Here is a 12,436-nt window from a genome sequence, read left to right as displayed (position 1 = left end):
TATTCATCAAAGTATATCTCCAGGGACCGAAGACCCTTCCAATATAACTCGAACAAATATACAACAAATTTTGAGTATTATCAGATTATGTTTCCAGGAACGAAGAACCTTTCCACAATATACAGATAAAACACTCAACAGACATATTACCAAAGTACCTAAGGGATCGAAGATCCTTTCAAGATACTAAGATAAACAACAGAATTCATTATCAGAGTATGTTTTAGATCGAAGATCATTTATAACACTACTCAGATAAGGTATACATAATGACTGAAAAGAAAAAATTAATATTACTTATGAAATGTTTGATCAAACAGAGCATGTTTTGAGTTTGTCGTTGACTTTTCTCATTTTCTTCCTATAATATTGAATCATTATGACTTATTACTTGGTTATCATCTTATGCTTGGATTGGATATTTTCATGCAAATCAAACCTCATAGAATACAAGGTGATCACGAAACTTAGTGAGCTTTGCTGCATTCAATGGTTTTGTTAGAATGTCAGCAATCTGATCATTGGTATTGATCTTCACAATATTAATTTTCTTATCTCTTACGTGTTGACGAATCAATAAATATTTACGTTCCACATACTTCAAGCGGCTTTTACTTGTGCTAGCCAGACAGTTACGTCTTGCTGCTTCATTGTCTTCATATATATTAACTGGAAATACTCTGAGACCCACAGTCTCTTCCAATAATTGTGCTAAAAACAGAATTTCATTAGTAGCATGAGTAAGTGCAATAAATTCCGCTTCTGCTGAACTTTGTGCTATTGTTGATTGAAGTTTTGAGCACCATACAACAGGATTACCAAATGCAAAAATCACAAAGCCTGTGGTCGACTTTTGACCACACTTATCACCTGAAAAATCTGCATCACAATAACATGACAAAATTGGAGATCCTACTGTGAATTTTAGACCTAACTGACTTGTACCTTTCAAATACCTGAAAACTCTTTTAACTAATGTCCAATGATACTGCTGTGGATTAGCTTGGAATCTAGCCAAATAACCTACGGCAAAGGATATATCAGGTCTTGTGAACATACTTAAATACAGCAGGGAACCTATAGCTTTCTTATACGGAAAATCTGCTTCATTCGTTACTTCCGGAACTTTATGATTTCCTTGAGGAACTAAAGGAGTGTCAACTGAATTTGAGTTTTCCATTCGAAATTCCTTCAACATTTCATTAACAAACTGTGTTTGATGAAGAAACAACTGATTTTCTGATCTAGTGATTTCCAAACCAAGAAATTTTGTAGGAAAGCCAAATTGTTTTACCTTAAAACGTGACTTCAACATATTCACATTTTCCTGAATAAGGTTTCTACAACTACCTGTAATTAATAGATCATCAACATATACTAAAATCAAAATGATATTACTATCTTCCTTTTTCTTATATAAACATGGTTCTCGTAAATTTGATTCAAAACCAGAATCCTTCAGAAAATTATCAAGTGTCATAAACCAACATTTCGGTGCTATAGATAATCCATAAAGAGCTTTTCGTAACTTCAATATTACCTTTGATTTATCAAGATTGATTCCTTCAGGAACACTTACATATTTTGGTCGATCAATTTCACCATGAAGAAATGCTGTTTTGACATCCAACTGTTCAACATGCCAATTCCTAGAAACTGACAAAGCAAATAATAATTTAACAACTGATAGAGCTGGTGTAGGAGATGCAGTTTCCTCAGGAGTATACTTTTCAGTATCTTTGCATCCTACAACAACTAAACGAGCCTTACACACACCATTGTCCTTAACTGTAAATACCCATTTCAACGGAATACTTTTCATACCTTGTTTTCTTTCCACAATTTCCCAAACTTCATGTTGGTTTATAGCTTCAAGTTCGGACTGAATGGCAGTAATCCATTTACTACTTTCTGAACATGTCATTGCTTCCAGATATGTTTGAGGTGTTTTACTTGTCTGATAGATTTTTGTATCATATACAAAACCAAATGGATTCAAAATTGTGGCATTAACTGAAATTTGCGGCATATCAAGTCCACTGGTTTCATTGCCATCAAAATCATCTAGCTGGGATATTTCTTCATATTCTATCTCATTATTTATCTGAGAGCTAACTGAAACATTTTCTAACATATTTGTAGCACTTGTTTTATCAACAGAATTGTTTGAGCTACTCTGTACTGGACTTGTAGTTCTTACAGAATCAGAGTTCCGTTCAACTGATTTCATTTCAACAGGATTGTTTGCAACTGATACAACAGAATTGCCAGTAGGTGGCACAACAGATATGTCCGTAATGGACGCAACAGAATTGCCTACAGAGGGCGTAACAGAAACATTCTCACTGGACTCAACAGATTCAGACGAAACTGTTAATTCATCACTTGGCACTGATAACTTTGATTCATATGACTTGTAGGTCAAGTCTTCATTTATTAGAACATTACAAGATGTAATAGTCTTACAGGTTTTAGGATCATACAACAAATAGCCAGTATCGGTATATCCTATTAAATACATTGTGCTGGATCTTGCATTCAACTTTTTACCTTTTGGAACATTTTCATTTCTAACTTCTGTCTGTGAACCGAAAATTCTTATATTTTGCAGATCGGCTTGTTTTCCATAGAGTTTTTCATATGGAGTCAAAAAGTCTAATGATGAATGAGGCGTACGATTGTATAGATAGCAAGCAGTCGAAAATGCAAAACCCCAGAAAGTATTTGGAAAGCCTGATTCAAATAACAAGGCTCTAGCCCTTTCTTGGAGTGTTCTATTGAACCTTTCAGCAGTACCATTATGCTCATGTTGATACGGTTCTGCTAACTGAATTTGAATACCAAACTGATCGAGAACTTGTTGACAAGATTCGCTGATAAACTCTGTTCCATTATCACAACGTAATTTTCTGAATTGACCAGGACTAGGAAATAATGACTGAAGATAGTTCAAAGCAGACTTCAAAAACTTGAAAGTTTCAGACTTTTGTTTCATTAGGAAAATTTGTGCATATCTCGAATAATCATCTAGAACAATTAAAATATACTTTTTCTTAGTGTAATGTGTTGGCGGATTGACAGTTAATAGATCTGAATGAAGAATTTCACAAGCTCTAGTGGCTCGATCTCTTTCTTTTGCACATGTTTTTCTGGTCATTTTTGCTTTAGAACAAATTGTACAATTACCAGTACTGAGATTATACGTGAGTTCTTTAACTCCTTGAACAACATTAGGTAATTTTCCTAAGTAAGAAGATGATATATGACCCATTCTACGATGCCACATACTACCTTCCTGAGCCAACATTTTTAACTGATTACGAGTAAATCTTTTACGTAATTTTCGTGTTTCTCTTCTACTATTATTGACTTTCTTATTGGGTTTGATAACTGAGAGTTTCATTTTAAAACTAGAATTATATTTCGAACTTAACTGTTTATTTATACTTTCTACTTTATTTACATTAATTTTGTTGATACTACTTGTATCACCAGGATTGACTCTTGCTGAGATTCGATAAACGCCATCCGATACAAAGAGCAGGGAGATCTTTCTTCTTAATTTTCTAGATAAAATAAATCCATTATTAGCATTTAGCACAAGACTTGTCCCAAACTGAATATTAAATGCACGGACACTGAGAATATTATCCCTTACTTCGGGGACATACTGAACATTAGCTAGATGTACAATGTGCGAACTTTTTCCAAACTGTACTAATAATGGAAGAGTTCCCTGACCCATTGACATAGTGCTTTCAGTTTCCGATGCCAAAACAACAGATATCGGCTCTTTATAAGCCTGATAGTTCAACAAAATATTCTGTACATTCACTACATGGTGAGATGCACCAGAATCAACTAGAAATGTTGCAAACATACTGAAATTATTCAAATCGAACAATGACTTACTAGATTTTTGATCTTTCAGTTTCCTACAGTCCTTCTTTTCGTGTCCCTTCTTATGGCAGTAAAAGCAGAATCTCTCTGTGTTCACACATGTGTTTGACTTGTGGAACATCAAACCACATTTTCTGCAACTTGCCTCACGCTTTTCAGCTGGTGTCATTTTCTTGATTTTCTCCAACTGATCCAGTGTGTAAGGACTCTTTTCTGCCCTTTTCTCTTTAAAATAAGGAGACCTCTTAGCTTGATATTTCTCTTTCTTTGAACCATCCCTGTTTGTTCGATCAGACCTATTCTCTAAACAAAAATCACAACAATTATTATCATCTCTCTTACCACATTTGATGCAGAGCACTGAAACTGAATTAGGATTAGCAAAAGTACATTCCCCAATGGGATCGTCAATACAAAAAGAGCATACAGTATACACTTCATTGATCTCAGTATTGAGATTCTCACCCGTAATACCAAAACACTCGGAACAAATATCCAAACTATCATTTGATTCATTCTTATACATACTGTTTTCTGCTTCCTTAAAATATTGGCTATTCGCCACCTCCAGAAAGGCATTCTTTACGAACTCGTACGTCCTCGTTTCCTCTGGTAGTGTAGCCATTGTGGTGAAAAACGCCAAGAAACCATTAGCATCCTTGATTTTATGTAGAAAATATCCCACTATGATCTTCGGGTCCAACGGAAAGCCCAGTTCCTTGAATTCTTGAACTCCTTTTTCGAATTGTGATACGAAGTTCACCGGGTTCATCTTCGGGTAAAATGTAATTTTTCCAAAATTGTCCAAAACTTCCACCATTTTTTGAACATCATTTTTGCCAAACATTTGTATAAGTTTCTTAAAGGCTTCAGCTGCCGATTCTTCGCTTTCTATTACAGCTCTGGGAGCGTGCTGCAGAGATGCTTCCAAGTATTGTAGCACTTGAGCGTTGTACATGTTTTTTTCATCTACGCTCATGCTACACTCTGGTCCACCCATGTTGTGCAGTAGAAATTGGGATCTTCCTAGGGCCCTAATGTCACGCTCGACTCTTTGTTTCCATGAGCGGAAATTGGAATGACCCCTCAGCTTGTCGCTGTTCTCAAATTGAGGTATTATGAAGGTGGGTATATTGACCTTTTCCACAGATGGTTCCGTTATTGTGCTTCCTGATGAGGTTGCCGGAGGATTCAAGTTGTTTATTTGCTCTGCCAACATCTTCACGAAATTGGTGTTCGTGAGCATTGCAAAAATATTTTCTGGTACTCCCATCGTTGACCTTTCGCTTGCATCGGATTGGTCCATCTCGATCATCTCTTCTTGATTGAACATGCTTGTTGTTGAACACGTGGTCGTCTAGTCTTCTGTTTAACACGTGGTCTTCTAGTCTTCTGTTTAACACGTGGTCTTCTGTTTGTTAATTAATACGCACGCACATACACACAAGCGCTGCTACCATGTGAGGGTGGATACTCTTAAAACTGATGAAACGGTTTTTAACAAAGTTTATTTAAAGATATATTTAACACACTGGTGAATAATACAAAATGGCTGATGGTCGCTTGAAACTATTAATAGTGAGAGTAGCCTTTATCTATTCGCATTCCCGACAGAACTGGCTTCTGCACCATTAATAGCACGTGTACCTAACTTAGTTGCGCATGCGCATTAGGCCGAACATAATATTAGTTGTCAGCAGGTTGCTTTATAGAAGTGGACTGGTCCCAAATCAACTTTGGCCAGCAGTTCTTACTTCAACACCTATTGATTTTGATCAGAATCGATCGAACCGTTTTCGAGTTACTTACACTTCCCCTTTTTCTATGGCCGCAGCCACAGACTACCCACCGAACCAACCCCTAGCGTCTCTGCCACCGTGCCACCCCTAATGTCTATGGTCTGTAGTCGTCACAGATAATGTCTATGTTCATATATGTCTATGGTTCATATGCTATGTCTATGCTTTTAATCACAGAACACAAAATTTTAAATCTTGTTTTGTTTCCAAGATTCCTCTGGACCTCTGTTTGTTGTTGAATCCTGGCTAAAATATCGACTTCGATCTTATCATTCGATAAAAAATTTTAATCCAAAGGTTTCTCGACCCGAATTGAGCTTAATTATGTTGTGATTATGATATCAATATTCTTCCGAATTTATCTGATTGTATTTCTAGAATTTCAATGATTACCATGTACAAGTGATCAGGGAATGAGACCTTGTTAGTGTTTAATCGTAATTTATTGTAACTTTCCCAATAAAACATCAGTGAATGTCTAAAATTCGACCGAATCGATAGAGACAAGCACTAGAAGATTAAAATATGTCTGAATTTTTTATTATATCACAGTTCATCATCACAATACTCTTCCTCCTTCATGAGATCATCTCGTACTTTCAATCGAATACACTTAGGACATTGATTCTTTCTATTGAAGCAAGTTTTATGAAAAACAGCCTTGCATTCATCGCACGTGAAGGAATTCGATTCAAATGGATACAATGCCTGATCATTAGAACAAATCTCACAAATATGCCCTCTACCCTTGCATATTTCACAATCGACTTTGATGTGCTTGGTGAAAGCGTCAATCCAGGTTTGCATCTTTATGAATATCTCTCCGGAATGCACATCCATCAGATCCTGTAAACTATAGAGATTCGTCGTTTCCAACAAGTGTGGAATATCCACTCCTTTCCACAAGATATGATCTTCGTTTGCTATCCGACACACCAAAAGGTATTTTCTCATTCCGTACAGATCGTTCCTGAGCCTTCTGAACAGATTGAGCTCGTGTACGAAATTGAATAATTTCGGGTTCAACCCTTCCAAATTTATGATGGGCCTGTTCGAAGCAACTTTCAATTGCTGCAAACTGGCCTGACAGACTGCCCTAGGTGTGAAATCCCAATTGTGCACCACACGGGCAGGAATTATGGCCAGGCTGTTCCAATGACAACCTGAGCAGTAATATAAGCCGTTGTAATCGCAACGTTTGGGTTCGTTATAGCCTTTTTCTGAAAATAATCGGAAATAGAATGTATAAAAGCACTAAAGCTAATAGAAATACTATTATCATGCTTTGAAATTACTATGAAACTTGAAAAACATTCAGAAACAAGGACTATCTTAATTTTGCATGCAAAGTTGCGTTATCTTTATACAATACATATATAATCTATATTTATATTAGTCTAGTGCTAGTGTATGTATGTTTGGCTAAAGATTCCTCTTTGGTTTGGCACTGTACTCCTCGAGGACCGAGCATGTAGGGTGGGTTTTGAGCAAAGATATTACCTTAGACAAAAGGATATTACACATGTTTTGAGGCCCCTGATAGTTCAGATTCACAATCGAGCACGGTAGATGGCATTACAGTCGAGTTAGAAACAACACAAAACAAAATATTATTGATATTCTGTGGTTTTAACTGATATAACCTAGAAAAATCCATCGAACATGTCAAAATCATAGACATAGAGAAATATGTCCATGGTCAAAATATATTCGAAAAATTCAATTTTTAAAAATTAATATCTCCTAAACCATAAGCTTGCCGGGGTTGAGACTGGTACCAATCGATTTAATATAAAAAACTCCATGTATAAAAAATTACGAACAAAATCGATCTCTTTCCGTAAAGTCCAGGTCAAGTAGACCATGCAATTTAGAAGATTCTGTGTGAAAACCAAGAAGATGTAGCAAAAGATGCTATATCTTCTTGTAAACAAACATAAGCACATACCACCAGTGTACTATGAAAATATCATAAACTACTAGAATATTCATCATGCTGTTCATGCTTAAAATTCTAGTTACCTGTGAAAATCCTCAAAATATAACTTATTCCTTTTGGTATTGCTAATAGATAACACCGTATTAAATTTTAATAAACATTCATGTTACTTTATTAGTCAGAATTGTACGAATAAACCAGTTTTACTTACTCAACTCCAAGTTAACTTTACATTCTGCACATTTATATCGTTGAGCAGATAACCCAACTTCCGGACATATCTCCATTTCGAAAGCCCCCCTTTCACTTGTCACTACATGTGCACATTCCCTCAATATGAAGGACATACATTTGTAATGACATGAGTAGGTACAATCTTGACACTCGTACCAAGCTTGGACTAAACACCTTTAAAAAATTATACAATTAATTTGAGGTGGATTGACAAATATCAATTATGTTTTGTATTTTTATATAAATGTTTGTAGTGCAGTTGTGTTTTGATGATTTTTTTTTCAATGATTTGGCGTAGTACAAAATAGAAACACACATTGAATTGCTGCAAAAGCTAATGGTTGAATAATTAATGAGAGTATAAATCACCATATAGTAGATGTGCAATGGTCGCAGTATCTAGAGGTGGTGCTCCTTAACAGTGGTTGCAGAATCAAATGATGACCTTTTATGGTTCTTTTGGAAACTCCGCTCGACTTATTTCTTGGGTGCCTTAATTGGAAAAATTCATTGTTTTTTTGAATAAAATAAAAATCGCTTCTTCTTACTCTGGATCAGCAGCAGCTTCTCTACATTCTTCCAAGCGTAATCTTAATTCGATCAAATGCCTCACCAGCCATTTTCTTTCTACCGAACAATTTTTAGTTTCCAGAACTAAATTCTTACATCTAGTGATTGCCTTAAGTAATTCTTCTTCTGTAGCTTCCTTAGAAATTAATAAAGTGACAGGTTAAGTTAAGTTGGCATTAACTGACTTGTTACCTTATTCAGCGCTAATTGCAGTTCTTCCGCTTCTAAAGCACTAGGAATATCACCATTCATGCTTTCCTCACTCTCTACAGTCGTAGAGGATGCTGATAGTGGACATTCTGAAGTATTAACACCCCCAATTTGCTCTTCTTCAATATCTATCATTGTCATTTCAAATCAAAGCAATTATTTTGAACTGAATATTGATAAGCTTATCAATAAGCTCGCATTCCCATTTCGTCATTCAATATTCATCAACGACTCATTCCTTACAGAAAAGCAATTTTCAAGGTTTCAAAAGTATCAAAAAGAAATCTTTGCTAGTACTTAACAGTCCGTAGTTTCTTAGCAAGAGACTCTGGTTGATAGATATTTGTTGATATTCAAAATTTTATATCATAAAAAAAATTATGTCATTTGTGTCAAAATCAAAAAACTGTCAGTGTCAGGTACGGATTACAGTAATCTGTGCTGTCTGGTCTGCAAATTGCTGGTTCCTTTTTTATCGAACGAATTCACAAACAGGAATCTTCTAAATGGAAAAAAAGAAGGAAACTTCTCCTTTTTTACTGTTCTCATTTTCATTATCAAAAACACAGATAGCAAAGTCGAAAATATAGGTAAATATGTAGGTGAAAGTTTTCCAATCCAAAGTGCAATTCAAACAATAATTTGTATTTTTTTCACGGAGAAAACTTTAGATCAAGTCTCATTCTCATATCTCAAATTTGACAATTTTGACGTTGATGACACGATGTTATTAATTGTGATTACAAATAACAAATAGACACGATATCTTGTTTATATTCCACATAGGAGATCCAACTACATATTGGGAAATTGTGTATTGTTATTGCAAGTATTGTGTAATTGGTGATTCCTAAAAATCTTGAACTGCATAGCGACTTCCATATTTTTGTATTTAGAATAATAAAGTCAGGACATGACTGTTCCAAGATTGATTCTTTTTGTATTATGTACAACTCTGCTTCAAACATGTTACGCCCCCCCAGTGAAGGAAAGTGTCAAAGAAGTACCGGAATCTCAAAATAAAGACGAAGGCATTGAAAACTATATGGAATATCATAGATACTTGTCTGAAGTTGTTCAAGCTTTAGAATCTGATGCTGAATTCAAAGAAAAGATACAAAAAGCACCAGAAGAAGAAATACGTTCAGGTAAGATTGCAGACCAGTTGGAATTTGTATCGCATCATGTTAGAACCAAACTCGATGAAATTAAACGAGTTGAATTGGAGAGGCTGAAAGAATTATATGAAAAAAAGAGAAAACTGCAAGGCAGTGATGAAACAGAAGATCCTACACACAAACATGTAGACCATGCTAATCCACATACATTTGAAATTGAGGATTTGAAAAAGCTCATAGCCAAGACTCAAGAAGATTTAGCAGAAGCAGATAGATTGAGAAGGGAAGAATTTAAGGAATATGAGATGAATAAGGAATTAGAGAAACAAAAGAAACTGAATTCTAGTATGGGGGAAGAAAGGGAAAAGTTAGAGAAGGAATTCAAGGTAATGTGAAATTTAATGGTTACTCTAGATATTCTGGAATATACAAGGTTCTCCATTCTAGGAACTAGAAGAAAAACACAAAAAACATGAAAAGTTACATGAACCAGGACACAAAGCTCAACTTGAAGAAGTATGGCAGGAGCAGGATCAAATGCAGCAAGAATTTGATCCAAAAACATTTTTCCTTCTCCACGACATGGATTCTAATGGCCTATGGGATGAAAATGAGGTGAAAGCTTTGTTTCTGAAGGAATTGGACAAAATGTATCAGGCTGGAGCGCCAGAGGATGATATCCGAGAACGAATAGAAGAAATGGAAAGAATGAGGGAACAAGTTTTCAGAGAGGTATTTAAGTGAAAGGTCTATGAAAGATTTGAGTGCTTATATAATCATTATTTTCAAGGTTGACACAAACAAGGACGGTTTCATAGATTATCAGGAATTTATAGCTCAAACTAAAAAGCAAGAATTCAATGAGGACCACGGTTGGAACGGTCTTGACGAACAGAAGCCTTACACCGACGAAGAACTTCAAGAGTACATCTCAAGACATCAGATGAATCAACAGCAGTTCCAACAGCACCCACCACCTGTTCAGTATCATCAGAATGCACCACCTCAGGCCCAATTCCACCCTGGACAAGTGCCTCAGAGCCCCCCCCAACAAGTCCACGTAAGTAGCATTGAGTGGTTTTTAATTTTTCATATGCAGCATGTGTTACTTTTTATGGTGAGCTTATGCACACAGCTGATTTGATGGCAATTTCAACAGTTTATGAGTTATTTGCATTCTTAGAAAAAAAAGGTGAAAATGGTCACATTTTTGGAATATTTCTGCCGAGAATAAGTTTTAAAAAAATTTTTCTTACCATTTTCATTTTTGTTAATATGTAGTATAACAAGGTTTGCTGTTTTGATGAAAAATGTACAGGTGTTTATGAGAAGACCATCAAGTTTGACGAATCTATTTCATCGAAACTCAAGATTTTCAAATCACAGCCTATAATTTAAAAAAATCGTATTTGTATTTTCGAGGAAAATTTTGACATTCGGTAGATTTTTCATTTTCTGTGCATTACATTTATGATTTTGTCACAGAACTCCTCAACTACTATGTGTTCTGTGATTGTGTCATAGATATAGATATTATAATTTATTATTTCTATGGTATCACCTCTATGCGCAGTCACAGTACATAGAAATAAATGCAGTCAAAATACACAAAAATAAATTAAAATGAGGCGTTCTGTGACGAAACCATAAATATGATGTAACAAAACACGAAAAACTCCTGAATAATGTCAAAACTTACCCTGAAAATACAATACCTTCCCTCTGAGCCCCCATTTGCCCCATCAATGAGTCTTCTAGACCCCGAAATGACGAATTTCGCATTTTCGTGGATTAAAAAATTTTCAAGTAGTTCACACAAAATATCGACAATTTTCTATAAATTATGAGGGTTTTACATATTCTAGGATCGGTTACCAGATTTGAATACCAATGAAGTGTATCCTCAACATCCCAATGGTGTTCCCCAAACTAATTACAACAAACATTCTGCGAATTATCAACAACCTAACCAAGTACCTCCACAGCATCAAAATCAGGCTGGTTATCAGCAGCATAATGTGAATCCTAACAACATTCAATATCAACAGCCTCCAAATGGGCAGTACCAAGGAAATGTTCAATATCAACAACCTCAAGGAAATTACCAACAGCAGCAAGCACAAAATAATATGCCTCCACAGCAAAACTTCCAACAGCCGCAAGGAAACTACCAGAAGCCAAATGTACAAGCAGATATAAAGAGTAACAACATTCCTCAGCAAGGGGTACAAACTAATCAAGTACCCCACCAACAGGCAAATGCTCAGCAACCTCCAGTTGTGAATCAAGTCTGAGGTTGATTTTTTTTTCTGACGTGAGATTTCAAGATGTCAAAAGATTTATTATAAAAGTTTGGGTTATGATGTTCAAAGTTCCTTTCAGATGAATGTTCTGAAAATTGTTACGAATAGGGGAAATCGATGTTTTCCATTATTTATAATATTCTTTTTTAATACTTGTTGTGATAACATTTTTGATCTGTTTATGGAAAATTGCATTTCATTTTAATGTATCCTTTTTTATGATGAAATCTTTGTAGTTTATAAATACTAATTTTATTAAATATTCAACGAATTTACACTCTTCTTTGTTTTAGTACCTACATCTGATTTTCCTTATGTACGGAGTGGTTCTTTATGAAAGTAAGTACGTACTTATTTGCTGGC

At 35.3% G+C, this 12,436-nt stretch overlaps 2 protein-coding genes across 2 annotated transcripts; one reads left to right on the top strand and one right to left on the bottom strand.

Annotated features, from left to right (window-relative positions):
• Positions 1-6,123: 6,123 nt before the first annotated feature.
• Positions 6,124-8,915, bottom strand: LOC123322420 (differentially expressed in FDCP 8 homolog). The gene is made up of 5 exons (XM_044910366.1): positions 8,635-8,915; positions 8,421-8,578; positions 8,242-8,364; positions 7,850-8,046; positions 6,124-6,919 (listed from the first exon to the last, which is right to left on the bottom strand). Exons 1-5 carry the CDS (start codon positions 8,791-8,793, stop codon positions 6,246-6,248), a joined length of 1,311 nt encoding a protein of 436 aa, XP_044766301.1. The 5' UTR covers positions 8,794-8,915; the 3' UTR covers positions 6,124-6,245.
• A 355-nt stretch (positions 8,916-9,270) lies between these two features.
• LOC123316955 (nucleobindin-2) lies at positions 9,271-12,348 on the top strand. Its single transcript, XM_044903283.1, has 4 exons — positions 9,271-10,156; positions 10,218-10,502; positions 10,561-10,830; positions 11,636-12,348. The coding sequence occupies exons 1-4, from the start codon at positions 9,566-9,568 to the stop codon at positions 12,062-12,064; spliced, it is 1,575 nt and encodes a 524-aa protein (XP_044759218.1). The 5' UTR covers positions 9,271-9,565; the 3' UTR covers positions 12,065-12,348.
• Positions 12,349-12,436: the final 88 nt, after the last annotated feature.

Source organism: Coccinella septempunctata, chromosome 1, assembly GCF_907165205.1.
Source record: "Coccinella septempunctata chromosome 1, icCocSept1.1, whole genome shotgun sequence".
Classification (NCBI taxonomy): Eukaryota; Metazoa; Arthropoda; class Insecta; order Coleoptera; family Coccinellidae; genus Coccinella; species Coccinella septempunctata.
The sequence above is the reverse complement of the archived record's forward strand: the minus strand, read 5'-3'. Positions and strand labels throughout refer to the sequence as shown.

Bases quoted from the DNA above. Each gene is read 5' to 3' on its own strand.
- LOC123316955 (XM_044903283.1), top strand. From the start codon at position 9,566: ATGACTGTTCCAAGATTGATTCTTTTTGTATTATGTACAACTCTGCTT. The intron at 10,157-10,217 runs GTAATGTGAAAT...TCTCCATTCTAG, and splicing joins AGTTAGAGAAGGAATTCAAG to GAACTAGAAGAAAAACACAA. The intron at 10,503-10,560 runs GTATTTAAGTGA...ATTATTTTCAAG, and splicing joins GGGAACAAGTTTTCAGAGAG to GTTGACACAAACAAGGACGG.
- LOC123322420 (XM_044910366.1), bottom strand. From the start codon at position 8,793: ATGACAATGATAGATATTGAAGAAGAGCAAATTGGGGGTGTTAATACT. The intron at 8,365-8,420 runs GTAAGAAGAAGC...TTTCCAATTAAG, and splicing joins GAAGCTGCTGCTGATCCAGA to GCACCCAAGAAATAAGTCGA. The intron at 6,920-7,849 runs GTAAGTAAAACT...GATTATTTTCAG, and splicing joins TAAAGTTAACTTGGAGTTGA to AAAAAGGCTATAACGAACCC.